The 15,355-nt window shown below is 45.6% G+C and overlaps 1 protein-coding gene across 1 annotated transcript; it reads right to left on the bottom strand.

Annotated features, from left to right (window-relative positions):
• Positions 1 to 9,359: 9,359 nt before the first annotated feature.
• Positions 9,360 to 10,865, bottom strand: LOC133227148 (olfactory receptor 4D11-like). The gene has a single exon (XM_061381611.1). The coding sequence runs from the start codon at positions 10,303 to 10,305 to the stop codon at positions 9,370 to 9,372; it is 936 nt and encodes a 311-aa protein (XP_061237595.1). The 5' UTR covers positions 10,306 to 10,865; the 3' UTR covers positions 9,360 to 9,369.
• Between the last annotated feature and the right edge of the window lie 4,490 nt (positions 10,866 to 15,355).

The raw sequence follows: 15,355 nt of genomic DNA, 5'->3' as shown, positions 1-15,355 counted from the left end.
TGCAATGTGGGAGACCTGGGTTTTCTTTTTTTCTTTCCTTCCTCTACGTACCATTTCCATGGCCGTGTTAGGGTTCTCCAGAAGCAGAACCAGTAAGATCAGTATTTATATTTGTATCCATCATACGGATATATGCATATATGTACATATATATACACACACATATGCACATTTAGTGAAAGAATTATTATGCAAAATTGACTCATGCTGCTATGGAGGCTGAGAAGTCCCTCAGTCTGCCTTCTGTGAGCTGGAGACCCAGGAAAGCTGATAGTGGAATTCAGTCCTAACTCAACGACCTGAGGACTAGAGGAGCCAATGGTATAAAATGATGAGATGGCCGAACTTGAGCTGTGAGGCCAAAATAAGGGGTCCAAGGACTTCCCTGTCGGTCCAATGACTAAGACGCCACACTTCCCCTGCCAGGGGCGTGGGTTTGATCCCTGGTCAGGGAACTAAGATCCCACATGCTGCACTGTGTGGCCAAAAATAAATAATAAAATGGAAACCAGAACTTTTTTTCTTTTCTCTTTTTATCTTTCTTTCTTAAAAAAAAAAAAGAATGGGGGTTCCATTTCTCCTTCCTCCACCTCTTTTGCTCTATTGGGGTCCTCAACAGGTGGGAGGATATCCACCTACTGGGGGACGGGTGACTAATCTGATTTACTGAGTCCCCAAATCCAAACACAAATCTCATCTGAAACAGCCTCTCAGACACACCCAGCAACCAGTTTTAATCTGAATCCCTGTGGCCAGTCCAGTTGACACATAAAAGTAATCATCATAATGACATCGAGGAAATGGTTACTCTAACACAGATCCTCTCCTGAAGGCATTTACAGTTAAGACAAGAAGCATGTTGCAGCTTGTGGAATCGGCAGAAAGAAAAGTGAGGCGGTACAAAATCAGGGGGAGATATATGAAAAACCGCCCCACTGGACATGGAATATCTGCAAACCTCGTCCAGGAGGCCTGCTGGGGCAGCAGCACATCCTACACTCGCATTTTGGATACACCTTTGTGGATCATCTGGAGCATGTATGCCGTTTGGGATTGACCGCTTCCTAGCTGCTTTGACCTTGGGCAGGTTACTCGATAATAGTACCAAACTCATGAGAAATACATGTGAGGGTCACAGGATGTGAATTAGAGTCAGTTCTCAGGCTGCACCACTAGAGCTGATTTACAATATGGTGACAGTTGGGCATGAACTCAGGCAAACTCTGGGAGATGGTGAGGGACAGGGAAGCCTGGCGTGCTACAGTCCATGGGGTCTCGAAGAGTTGGACACGACTTGGCGACAGTTACTCAGAACTACCTCATAAGCAGGGCTCTTCTAAGGGGCAGGCAAGACAGTATGTCTGTTTTGCAAACTAGAAGCCGTTGAGGAACCTGAGTTGCCAGTCGCTACCCTGTCTTACCAGCTTCAGGCACACGCTGCTTCCTCACACAAGTCAGATCCCTTTTAGGGACTTGACTGAGAGTGGGTCATCTTGCCACTGACTCTGTGGTTCAAAGCCCTCTTCCTAGCACTTTGGAATAAGTGCAAAATGCCATTTATCCTCTAGGGATTTTTTTTTTTTTTTTTTTACACAGCGATTTAAACTAAGGCATATGTTAAAAAAAATCAAGGTATTATATCACACACCTGCTTATAACCATAGGTAAGTTTATCTCTGTATGCAGTCATAAATATAGGTATTTATATTAAAAAAAATCTTTACAGAAAGAAAATAAACTATAACCCTCACTTTGAAACCATCATCTGGATATTTGGCTTTGGGGTGGGGTGGAGTGGGGTGGGTTGGGAGTCCAGGCAACTTGCAAGGTTTCAGCATTATAGAAATCTGAGCAGAATAATGGAGCTCTGCTTTGCTAATTTTTTCTTCCTTTTCATGAATATTTATGTTCATTTTATTGCTTCTAAAACTCATCATATCCATGTGAAATAAATATGATTATCCTGATTTTATAGAGGAGGGGACCGAGACACAGAAAGATTAAGTAACTTGGTCAAGATCTGACTACTGGTAGATCCATGTCTCAAACCAAGATTTGTCTTAATCCAAAGACTGATGCTATTAACTACCGCAACTATACTTCTTCCCAGTGTCGATTAGCCCTTCTCAGAAAACCCTGCAGAGAAAAAACATCTTTTGCAAAGCAAGTGAGAGTAGAACGTGGGTGTGTGATGGTGAGGGCAGAAGCCGGCACACGGTGAGTGGAAGGCTTGACTGGGAGTAACTTACACGAGAGTGTGTCAGAGTGATGGGATAAGATAATTCGAATCTCAACATCTCACCAAGGAAACGTGCTTCATGTCCTTGGAGCCACCTGACCTTCTTCTATTTTGCAAGCCCCAATTCCCTTTTGATAAGTGATTTTGATAAGTAGACTACATTTTTCAGAGGTACCTTCACCAAGAACCTCCATCAACCACATAGTGTTCCAACGCAAGGTGCAGAAATGAGTTCTCAGTAGCATTACCTCAAACACAAACTCCTCCTGAAAATCATGAGTCCTGTGGGTCTCTAAGGATGCTGTCTTTGTTCGGAGTGAGGATGCTTTGAAACTGTAAGATTATGCACATTGCATTGAGACACAGCACAGGATGGGTGGGGGTGGGTAGTGGATAAAGAAATACAATTGAGGGGAGGGGTAAATTCAGAGTTTGGGATTAACACACATTGAAAGTGAAAGTGAAAGTGAGGTCACTCAGTCGTGTCCGACTCTTTGTGACCCCATGGACTGTAGCCTACCAGGCTCCTCCGTCCATGGGATTTTCCAGGCAAGAGTACTGGAGTGGGCTGCCATTTCCTTCTCCAGGAGATCTTCCCAACCTAGGGATCGAACCTGGGTCTCCTGCATTGTAGGCCAATGCTTTACCATCTGCACCTACTTCCCTGTTTCCCTGGTGGCTCAGATGGTAAAGCGTCTGCCTACAATGTGGGAGACCTGGGTTCAATCGCTGGGCTGGGAAAAGATCTCCTGGAGAAGGGAATGGCAACCCACTCCAGTATTCTTGTCCCCTCCCCCAAAAAAGGGACTCAAAGAAATACACATTACTATATATAAATTAGATAACCAACAAGGAGCTACTGGATAGCACTGGGAACTAAGTATTTTGTATAATCTATAAGGGAAAATAGTCTGAAAAAGAACATATATATACATATATGCATAGCTGAATCACTTTGCTATATACCTGAAACTAACACAACATTGTAAATCAACTATACTTCAATCAAAAAAAAAAAAAAGAAATGGAATTTTGTGTGTTTTTACAAGGTGAAAAGGATCATGAGTTTTCTTAGAAATCACTCCCTTTGGGGACCACCCTTTGGAAAGAAGCTTATCGGACACCGCAGAGCCGGCAAACTCAGGCTCCCTTCCAGCCCAGCTTCCCCCCGAGCGTGCTGCCCCAGGCCCTGCATGGAGTGGAATCTCAGAGGGGCCCCCGTCACAACTGTCTCTTTTCCTGGATTGAAAAGTGCCTACTCTTGATTGAATCCCTCCAAATTTTAGGAACGTTGTTCATATTCAGTAGCACACCAGAGTACAGATTAGCTAGCTGTTAAAACACCTTACTCAAAGCTTTCCAAATGCCATTCCCAGCCAAGAAGCAAAGCTGGCCAGAGTGCATATTTGGAATCAGGAACTGCTGTCTTGGAGAGCAGTTTTTCCAAGGCTGTCGCCTCCGGGGAGCTGGGGTATCAGCACCCTCTCTACCTTGAAAACAATTCGAATCTCAACATCTCACCAAGTAAACATGCTTCATGTCCTTGGAGCCACCTGACCTTCTTCTATTTTGCAAGCCCCAATTCCCTTTTTCCTAATAGTGAAAAGCTACCACTTTTCTTGACTTCATTAAAAGTTTGCTTTCAAGAAGAATATTCTGCATATTTATGCCATTTCTGAAAAATCTGCAGTCTTCCAGTTTCGGAAGTTCACATCCGCCAGCGTTAAGCGACTCAGTCTCCAAGGGAAACGTCGATCCTCTTATGACGCTCCCGCCGCATCTTAGCAGTTGGTTCCGGGGAAATTCTGTTTCCTGGGTTGCCTACCTCAAGGCGAGTGATTTTGCTATGTTTTTCCCTCAGCTGGGAAATGGCAACCTCGGGAAGTCACATCATCTCGTCTCTTCCGTGTTGCCTTGCAGTGCCTCGGCCACCTCTATTAGTCGCCCAGCCACAGCCTAATCGAGGAATTCACAGTGGGAGTGTTGTTGGGTATGAATGCAGAAGCCAAGTGGCCAACTCAGTGGTGTTCTTGTGGGAGTCATTAAAGGTCACCAAGCCCTCCTCCTTCTCTGTCTCCATCTCCCTCATCCCTACTCCGACCTGTCTCACAGGGACCTGCAGAGACACTAGTGAACACCCAGGTCACACCCTTTTCTCTAGAGGAAGCACGTGAGACGTGTGTTACCCTCCTTGGCTCAAGAAGAAAACGTTCTGTGAAAACACACCGTGGATCACGCAACTTTCTTCCTCACCAAAATTGGTTTGCTTGCCGCCAGCTGGGAAATGAAACTTAAGTAAAAAGGCAACAATAGAAAAATCAAAGCTCTGTGGCCACAGTCAGGGTAGCTCTCAGAGACCGTATGATGTGGATTATAGATGCAGTTTCTTTTCTTAAACATGAATTTATTTGGCTGCACCGGATCTTAGCCACAGCACTTAGCACCTTTGATCTTCACTGTGGCCCGCGGGATCTTTTTTAGTTGTGGCATTCGGGATTTTTTTTTAGTTATAGCATGTGGGATCTTTAGTTGCAGCATGCAGAATATTTAGCTAGAAGAATGTAAAATCTTAGTTGAGGCAAGTGGGATCTAGCTCCCTGACCAGGGATGGAGCCTGGGTCCCCTGCAATGGGAGCACAGTCTTAGCCGCTGGACCACCAGGGAATTCCCTGCAATTTCTGTTTAATGTGACACGCACGTTGCCCCATGTGATTGTCTTAATCTACATCTCTGAGATCCACAGCTCACTTGGATCCTCGGGAGGTAGCATGGTGATAGTTCTTGATATTCATCTGTTTAGTTACTTCAGAATTATTTTATGGCATGGGGTTCATGCCCAGAGATGTTTATCATTACAATGTCTGATTAAAGGGTGTGAGGTAGGAAAGGGTAGTTTGAAAGCTATGTATATGACCTATGGTCGTGAAAGTCGCTCAGTCGTGTCTGACTCTTTGTGAACCCATGGACTACACAGTCCATGGAATTCTACAGGCCAGAATACTGGAGTGGGTAGCCTGTCCCTTCTCCAGGGGATCTTCCCAACCCAGGGCATGAACCCAGATCTCCCGCATTGCAGCCGGATTCTTTACCAGCTGAGCCACGAGGGAAGCCCATGTATATGATCAGAGTCTGTTAAATTTTCTATGGCTCTTAACAATAGAGCTTAAGCAATAATAACAACTCATTTAAATGGGAAAAATGCAGCCCAGCTTGTGACTTTTATGTCATCCAGAGAAACAATAAATCTTGGTATGATGAGATGCAGCTGCTTTCCCCTTCTCCGGGGTCATTGAATCAGGCTATGCCGTGTTTTTAGACACAGTTGGAGGGAGTGTCGGGTGTCCCCGATGCTGTGGCTGGGGTTCTGAGTTCCTGTTCCCTGGGGACTATGCTTCTGCGATACAGTGATGCACACTCCACAGGTCCAGTGCAGACGCAGTGATAAAGCTCTGGTGTGAGCGAGTCACAGGAAGGAAAGGGAAGGATGCATTTGCACGAAATGGGCTATAAGGTGCTTTGTGGTGTGCAGTTTTCATAGGCGGTTTCATAAAGAAAACCTTCAGGAGTCTAGAGACCAGAGCTACCTGATCAGTGTTAGCAGGACCACAGGAGTGGCGACAAGTGTGGCTTCTTCTTAGCATTTGCAGGCTGGGTTAGTCCTGTGAAAAGTTAGAGCTGATTGATCAGGGGGCAGGAAAGTGAGCTGGTTAGTTCATGGGTCCTTACGGGGTCAGCCCAGATCCAGTGAGGGGTGTGAAGGAAGTCTGTCTTTAAGACTCACAGTGTGTGCTCAACTGGGCAGCCCCACAGACGCAGCCCCTCAGGCTTCTCTGTCCACGGAATGTTCCAAGTAAGAATAGTGCAGCAGCTTGCCATGTTCTGCTCCACGATTCTCCCCACCCAGCGACTGAACCCGAGTCTCCTACTTGGCAGGCGGATTCTTTACCGCTGAGCCCCCTGGGAAGCCCCCTCAATCTGCACCATCCTTTGGCTAACTAACTCCCTTGGGGCTCTCTTTCATCAGCTTGGGTCTGCCTTCTCGGTCTGATCCCTTATCTCTGCTCTCAAGGCCATGGTTTCTCTTTGAGCCATGGTTTTCTTTTGCTACGAAGCTTTCTTGTCCTGCACTGCAGTAGCTTCAGGGTGGTGGTCCAAGCTATGTGAATAGGAAGTCCTGTTGTCATGCTTAAGTGACAGAAAGCTAGAATTAAGAATTATTAATTTATTTGGCTGCCCCAGGCCTTAGTTGCAGAGGCAGGATCTTTGCTCTTCATTGTGGCATGAAGACTATTTTTAGTTGCAGGCATGCAAACTCTTAGTGGAATGTGGTTCCCTGACCAGGACCGGGACCCCAGGCCCCCTGCATTGCAAGCATGCAGACTTAACTACTGGGGAGGCTTAACTTCCAGGGAAGTCTCAGAAAGCCAGAAATTTTAAGATGATCAGTCAGTTCAGTTCAGTTGCTCAGTCGTGTCTGACTCTTTGCGACCCCATGAATCGCAGCACGCCAGGCCTCCCTGTCCATCACCAACTCCCGGAGTTCACTCAGACTCACGTCCATCGAGTCAGTGATGCCATCCAGCCGTCTCATCCTCTGTCATCCTCTTCTCCTCCTGCCCCCAATCCCTCCCAGCATCAGAGTCTTTTCCAATGAGACAACTCTTCGCATGAGGTGGCCAAAGTACTGGAGTTTCAGCTTTAGCATCGGTCCTTCCAAAGAAATCCCAGGGCTTATCTCCTTCAAAATGGACTGGTTGGATCTCCTTGTAGTCCAAGGGACTCTCAAGAGTCTTCTCTAACACCACAGTTCAAAAGCATCAATTCTTTGGCGCTCAGCCTTCTTCACAGTCCAACTCTCACATCCATACATGACCACTGGAAAAACCATAGCCGTGACTAGATGGACCTTTGTTGGCAAAGAAATGTCTCTGCTTTTGAATATGCTATCTAGGTTGGTCATAACTTTCCTTCCAAGGAGTAAGCGTCTTTTAATTTCATGGCTGCAGTAACCACCTGAAGTGACTTTGGAGCCCCTCAAAATAAAGTCTGACACTGTTTCCACTGTTTCCCCATCTATTTCCCATGAAGTGATGGGACCAGATGCCATGATCTTTGTTTTCTGAATGTTGAGCTTTAAGCCAACTTTTTCACTCTCCACTTTCACCTTCATCAAGAGGCTTTTGAGTTCCTCTTCACTTTCTGCCATAAGCGTGGTGTCATCTGCATATCTGAGGTTATTGATATTTCTCCTGGAAATCTTGATTCCAGCTTGTGCTTCTTCCAGCCCAGCGTTTAAGATGATAGCCGCTTTGAATTCAATGTACACTCCCACCTTTTCCACACTATTTTTTTTTTCTAATAATAATGAATATGGGCCATATATAGGAGAAGAGTATAACAGCCTGATGGGGGACAGAATGTGTGTTAGGAAGAGCAAAAAGGATCATATTAAAATGGACTCATTTGTGGTTTTTACCACAGATGAGCAAAGCAGTTAGCTGTAGGAGATTTTTAACTATCTGCTTTATGCTTTCTAAGCTTTCTGCATTTTAGGTAAGAAATACATTATAAGTGTAATTTTAAAATACAGTTATTTTCATTTTGGAAAAGAGAGAAGCATGAACACTAATATAAAATAAATAAATAAAATGGACCTGTTTGCCTGTAACTGAGCATGTACTATCTGCCAGGGACTGTGTTCCACATACACCATTGCCTGCTAACCCTCGCAGCAACTCCAGGAGATCGTATAAGTACATTCGGATGGGCGAACGGTGGCCTGTGAAGCGTTAAAGTAACTCAAGGGACTTCCCTGATGGCCCAGTGGTTAAGACTCTGCCTGTCAAAACAGAGGACATGCGGCTTGATCGCTGATCTGGGAAGACCCTACATTCTGAGGAGCGACTAACCAAGCCTGTGAGCCACGACGAAGCCCACTACCCTGGGGCTCCATGAAAGGAGAAGCCCCTGCAAAGAGAAGCCCACACTCCGCGTCTCCGGAGGGGAGCCCCTTCTCACCGCAGCTCGAGAAAGCCCGCTCACAGCAGTGAGGACCAGCGCAGCCAAAATAAATACCTAAAAAAAGAAAAAAGTTAGACCGACTCAAGGGTGGCAGAGGTAGGATTTAGAGCCGGGTTTGTATAACTCTGAAGTTAGAGCTCTCAGCTGCCACGCTTTACTTTTTACGTTGACTGTATTTGCAGACAAAAACGCTAGCCTACGCTGCCTGTTCACAAACACTAACAGATGAGAAGCGGACAGTCTGGTTAGACTTTTATCTGTCTTTCTCTCTCTTTCCAGTGGGAAGAATGTAAATCCTACCTGAGTTCGGGCCTAGAAAGGTTTGCAACTGAAAACTAGCTCTTGAATAAGAATGGGTTACTCTTTGTGTAGGATCCCTGAGGTTCTCCCTGCCTTTGTCTAACCTTATAAGAATTTGAATCTGTCTTTAGTTCTGCATAAGGGAAATGCCTTGAGGCCATCATGGGAAAGCTTCCCAAGCTTCTTCATTCTGATAGGAATCCAGGGGTACAACCATTAGGCACCTTTGAGGTGCTCACTAGGTTGGGAGCCCGTATGGAGCTACGCTCAGCAGAACAAATTCCTTAATCTGTGATAGGCCACGTGTAATCATGTACGTGTACTTCAGGGGCACGATCACGTGAGCTGTCTCGTAGAGCGTTGCAGTTTGGCACGGACAGGCCCAGTAATGAAGTGAATTGCGTTCGTATGGTGATGGCAATGACTGAGTATCTGAAGGCTTCTCTCTGGAATTGACTCTAGACAAGAGCTTGAGCAAATCTCTCTATCTTTATTCTTCTATTTCCTTGCCTTTGGAAAGAAAAGAGACTGACTAGATTCAGTCAGTCTCTTCATCTGCCATATAGCTTTTGTGATCCACACATTGTTACTTTGGTCTTTGAGTAAAAATACATCATCCTGTAACCCTGATACTCTGTGCTCACCAGAGGCTTGGCTTACCAATAATCTCTTAATTTAAATTGCAAAATAAAGTGTTACCTAGTACATGCAGTTGGTTTATTGACAATGTATTTGACTATATAAATATGACTCTATGGGAAAAATAATGAAAGGGGTCCTTGCTGATGAATAAGTTGGAAAGTCTTACTCTATTTCATTACAGAAGGCCTGAGTCTTCCCCTCAGTCTCCGCATGGCTGCCTTCATCTCCTGGTTCCTCAGGGTGTAGATCAGGGGGTTCAGCAGAGGGGAGATGACAGTGAAGGTCACAGAGATGGCCTTATCGGTGGGGAGGACGGTGAAGGGCCGGGCGTAGACGTAGATGCAGGGCACGAAGTGCAGGGTGACCACCGTGATGTGGGCGGTGCAGGTGGAGATGGCTTTCCTCCTGCCCTCCCCAGAGTGGGACCTTATTAGTAATAATATGACCATGTAGGATACAAGGAGGAAGACGAACCACAGTGTGGTGACCAGGCCATTGTTAGAAATCATCAGGAGCTCAAGGACAGCAGTGTCCGTGCAGGCAAGTGTGAGGACCTGGGGGACGTCGCAGTAGAAAGTGTCCAGGACGTTGGGTCCACAGAAGGGGAGGGGGAGTAACAGGGAGATCTGCACGATGGAGTGGACAAAGCCCCCCGCCCAGGAGGCCACGATGAAGGCAGTGCACCGCCCCTGACTCATGACGGTCACGTAGTGCAGGGGCTTAGTGATGGCCACGTAGCGGTCAAAGGCCATGACCGAGAGAGAGAAGATGTCTGCACCCCCGAGGAGGTGGAAGAAAAACATCTGCGTGAGGCAGCCACGGAAGGAGATGGTCTTTCTCTCTGAAAGAAGGTCCACCAGGACCTTGGGGGCGGTGATGGAGGAGAAGCAGATGTCCAAGACGGAGAGGTTGCGGAGCAGGAAGTACATGGGGGTCTGGAGGCGAGACTCGCAGCTCACAGTGACCATGATGAGGAGGTTGCCCAGCAGAGTGGTCATGTACACAAAGCACAAAAAGAGAAATAAGACCAAGCTCAGGTCTTGGGACTGAGTAAGCCCCAGAAACACAAATTCATTTACTCTGCTACCATTTCCCAACTCCATTGAATCATGTGTCCTCTTCCTGTGTTCCTGGGGAAAAATGAAAAGTGTTATTTCAGAGAGTGTCCGCCCTACCTTAACAGAGTCAGGTTTAGAGAGTCAGGTATTAGGTCTAAAAACTAGTGAGATGTTTTGCCCAGTGGATATCTGTTCTGGGGTTATGGCTAACATGAGCAAAGTGATACCTCATGACACAAGCATGCATTTAGTTATTATTTCCTATGTAGATTATACATGTTTTAGAAAATGAATACAGTGATGCTCTGCATATATAAGTTCTAAGTATTCAAGATAAAGTGACCATTGTAGCATGAGGAATATGAAGTTGGAGTCGGCTTGGTGAGTGGTAGTGTCTGATACCGCTGAGTTTCCATGAGTGCCTGTTTGATATGACTTAGTTCTCAAGAGTTCCATTTTTTCCCTCAGATGATGCCTTATGTAAATGGCTTAAAAACTGCTATCTTTAGAATGGTTCTCTTTGGACTGATTTCTATAGAAGCACTCCTCTCTTTTTCAAACCACACTTCCCCCCACCCAATTATTTGATTAATTATTTTAAAGAAAATCCCACATTGTACATAAATTTACCCATTACTACTTAACATGCTAACGTATAATGATCTATCTGCCATGCCATTAGCACACCTAGCAAACAAAAATGCCTCACGTTTTCTGATGCAAATGAGACCCAAATATTGTGACTTCTTAAAAAGTGTTTGTTAAGGACGTTTCTGGTGGCGCCGTGGATAAGACTCTGCCTGCCAGAGGACGCAGGTTCCATCCCTGGGCCGGGAAGACTGCACGTGCTGAGGAGCAACTGAGCCCATGTGCCACCGCCGCCAAGCCGAGCTCTGCAGCCTGAGGTCCGCAGCCTAGAGCTGTGCCCACAGCAAGAGAAAACTCGGGATCAGCAATGGAGACCGAGTGTAGTCAAAAATAAAGAGATGAATAAGACATTTTGGCAGTTTCTTAAATTGCTAAACATACACTTACTGTTTAGTCTTATGGCTTTTGAGTTACTACTTTTTTGGTGTGTGTATGTGTGTGTGTGAATCTTTGAGATGGCCCTTAACTTATTTCTTTGCAGTTTGCCTCCCTTTTCTTGCTAGCATCAGAAACAAAGGTGAGATACATCCCCCTCCTACTTTCTGGGTATATCTTTCAGTTCCAACGAAGATCTTTCTTTCCACCCTGCTCACTTTCCCTTCAAGCTGTCTTTCCTCTGGGTGCAGTTTTGTCCACAGTCTATTTAGTATGGAAAACTAAAAAAGCTACGAGAGGTCTCACGGCATACAGCAGAGACCTGGGGAACTCTGGTGTCACAAAACCTGTTCAAGTCCCAGATAGACCCTAACTGGTTATGCAAAAACGGGCAAGTTGCTTCATCCCTTTGGCCTCCGGCTCTGCACTGGTGTTTAGAAACAGTAGCAACTCTTCTATATAATTTTTATAAGGATTACATGAACTCACTTATGTAAAACATCAGTACTTCAGCAGATGTACAAGCTGGATTTAGAAAAGGTAGAAGCACCAGAGATCAAATTGCCAACATCCATTGGATCTTAGAAAAAGAGAGAATTTCAGAAAAACATCTACTTTCTGCTTCATTAGCTACACTAAAGCTTTTGTCTGCATCTATCACAACAAACTGGAGGATTCTTAAAGAGATGAGAATATCAGCCCACTTTACCTGTCTCCTGAAACGTCTGAATGCAGGTCAAGAAGAAACAATCAGAGCCAGACACAGAACAATGGACTGGCTCAGAATTGGGAAAGAAGTACGTCAAGGGTGTATATTGTCACCCTGCTTATTTAACTTATATGCAGAGTACACTGTGTGAAATGCCAGGGTGGATGAAGCACAAGCTGGAATCAAGATTGCCGGGAGAAATATCAACAACCTCAGGTATGCAGATAATACCATTCTAATGGCAGAAAGTGAAAAAGACCTAAAGAGGCTCTTGATGAAGGTGAAAGAGGAGAGTGAAAAAGCTGGCTTAACACAACTTTCATAAAATGAAGATCATAGCATCCAGTTCCGTTACTTCATGAAACATAGACGGGGAAAAAATGGAAACAGTGACAGATTTTATTTTGTTGGGCTCCAAAATCACTGTGGACAGTGACTGCAGCCATGAATTTAAAAGATGCTTGCTCCTTGAAGGAAAAGCTATGACCAACCTAGACAGCATATTAAAAAGCAGAGACGTCACTTTGCCAACAAAGGTCCACATAGCCAAGCTACGTTTTTTCCAGTGGTCATGTGTGGGTGTGAGAGCTGGACCATAAAGAGCCGCCGAGGAACTGATGCTTTCAGTCAATCTTTAGGGAAATCAGTCCTTAATGTTCATCGGAAGGACTGATGCTGAGGCTGAAACTCCAATACTTTGGCCACCTGATACGAAGAACTGACTCACTGGAAAAGACCCTGATGCTGGGAAAGACTAAAGGCAGGAGGCGAAGGGGATGACAGAGCATGAGATGGTTGGATGGCATCACTGACTTGATGGACATGAGTTTGAGGAAACTCCGGGTGTTGGTGAAGGACAGGGGGGCCTGGCGTGCTGCAGTCCATGGGGTTGCAAAGAGTCGGACACGGCTGAGCTACCGAACAGCAGCAAAGCAGCAGCAGTGGGAGCCCTGCCTGATCCGTGATAAGTGTGATTACATGTGTGTCACCTCAAAGGAAAGCTTTAGGTTATCGTTCTCACAGTCACACAACTTTTTTTTTCTGGAAGCTTCCCTTTTTAAATTCCTTTTGAAGACATGAAAGTCACATTTGAGAGCTTTATAATAATTATTATTTTAACATTTACAACTCATGAAATCTTCTATGAAATAAGAATAACAATTGGCTCAGAGACCAGGCATAGTTTTGTTCTTTAATCTCTGAGTCCTTTATTTGCTTTTGTGGGATGCTGTGGGCCCAAATACCTTCCTCTTCTTTACTTTAAAAATGTTTTTATTTTATATTGTAGCACAGTTGACTGAGTGACTTCACTTTCCCTTTTCACTTTCATGCACTGGAGAAGGAAATGGCAACCCACTCCAGTGTTCTTGCCTGGAGAATCCCAGGGACGGGGGAGCCTGGTGGGCTGCCGTCTCTGGGGTCGCACAGAGTCGGACATGACTGAAGCGACTTAGCAGCAGCAGCATAGTTGATTAACAATGTAATATTAGTTTCAGGTGTGTAGCAAAGTGATTCAGTTATACATATACATGTATCTGCTTCCAAAGTGACTCAGTGGGAAAGAACCCGCCTGCCAATGCAAGAGACGCGGGTTTGATCCCTGGGTCAGAAAGATCCCCTGAAGAAGGATGCGGCACCCCCTCCAGTATTCTTGCCCGGGAGATCCATGGTCAGAGGATCCTGGCGGGGTGCGGACCGTGGGGTTGCAGGGTGGGACGCGACTGAGTATGCACACGCACACATATGTGTATCTGTTCTTTTTCAGATTCTTTCTCCGTTAAGGTCATTACAGAGTACTGAGCAGAGTTCCTTGTGCTGTACAGTGGGTCTTGTCGGTTATCTGTTTTAAGCATAATAGGGACACACAGCTTCTTTAAATATACTGACCATCTCTCGGAGGAGCTAAATATTTCTGAGAATGTGTGTTTTACAGCTTCATCAGAACATCCTGCTTTGAGGAAAATAGAAGGCTGTTTTTCTTTCCGTTGCAAGCAGAGTAACCCAGAAGGTGGCGGCAGCGTATGGCGTAAGAAGAGGGCTTGCTTGTTTGGGCTTCTTGTCGGACCAGAGAAGGCTGGGGCAGGATGTCTGCATGGAAAGTCACAGGTTCTCAAGTTCTGGTTTTGCCCCTGTGTAATTCATGTGAATAAGAGACCTACTGAGTCTCCACTTCATGTATGGAATGGGGGTTGTAATACCCGCCTCCCAGGGAGGTTAGGAGGATTAAGGGGATTAACTTCTGCAGCGGTCTCAGCACACAGGCTTGTTGTGGTTCAGTCTCTAAGTCGTGTTCTACTCTTTGCAACCCCATCAATGGCAGCACCCCAGGCTTGCCCGTCCCTCACCATCTCCCAGAGCTTGCTCAGACTCACGTCCATTGTGTTGATAATGCCATCCAGCCATCTCATCCTCTGTCATCCCCTTCTCCTCCTGCCTTCAATCTTTCCCAGCATCAGGGTCTTTTCCAATGAGTCAGCTCTTCGCATCAGGTGGCCAAAGTATTGGAGCTTCAGCTTCAGCATCAGCCCTTCCAATGAATATTCACGGTTGATTTCCTTCAGGATGGACAGGTTCAATCTCCTTGCAGTCCAAGGGACTCTCAAGAGTCTTCTCCAACACCGCAACCTGAAACATCAGTTCCTTGGCGCTCAGCCTTCTTTATGGTCCAACCCTCACATTCGTACATGACTACTGGCAAAGCCATAGCTTTGACTATACGATGGTTAGTACTCTGTTGAGTAACCTTAATACAAGAGGCTTATCAGTAAAAGAGTGTACTGAACTAAGTGGTAGCTGAGCTATCAATCCTGACCAGTTTAAAAAGAGAGGAAATGGTTACCAGCAAAAACCAACTCCATATATTTGCTAGAGAGATTGAGAGAATCCATCCTACTTACAGAAGCCTTCCACAGGGTCCCCCAAGTAAATAACAGACTATGGTCTGCACAGGAGGGCAGAAGGAACCTCAGGCCCCGAGGTGAGCCCATGTATCAGAAAGGAGCAGGTCTCGTGTTCACCAACTACCTTTGATGATTCAGACAGCATATTCCGGCTGCTGCTCCATCTTTTTGCTATTTTGAATCCATCTGATTATTTAGCAAGTATTAAAGGAAAATTGGCACAGTTCTATGCTATTTGTGAGAAAACAGTGTAACCCTAAACCACTGGAAAAACAATTGAAATTTAACAGTAGGTAGGCCATGATGGGGATCATCTAAAGACAGATGAAGAGCTGTGTGTGGGGAAAGGGTGATTTCTCCTTGAGAGGCTCAGGGAATCCTGCATGGAGGAGGTGGCATTTACGTTTGGGGCACGTAGGAATGGAGAGAGAGGGAGCTCTGACTCTCGGGGACCATTTGGATG

Source organism: Bos javanicus, chromosome 15 (assembly GCF_032452875.1).
Source record: "Bos javanicus breed banteng chromosome 15, ARS-OSU_banteng_1.0, whole genome shotgun sequence".
NCBI classification, from domain to species: domain Eukaryota; kingdom Metazoa; phylum Chordata; class Mammalia; order Artiodactyla; family Bovidae; genus Bos; species Bos javanicus.
The sequence above is the reverse complement of the archived record's forward strand: the minus strand, read 5'-3'. Positions and strand labels throughout refer to the sequence as shown.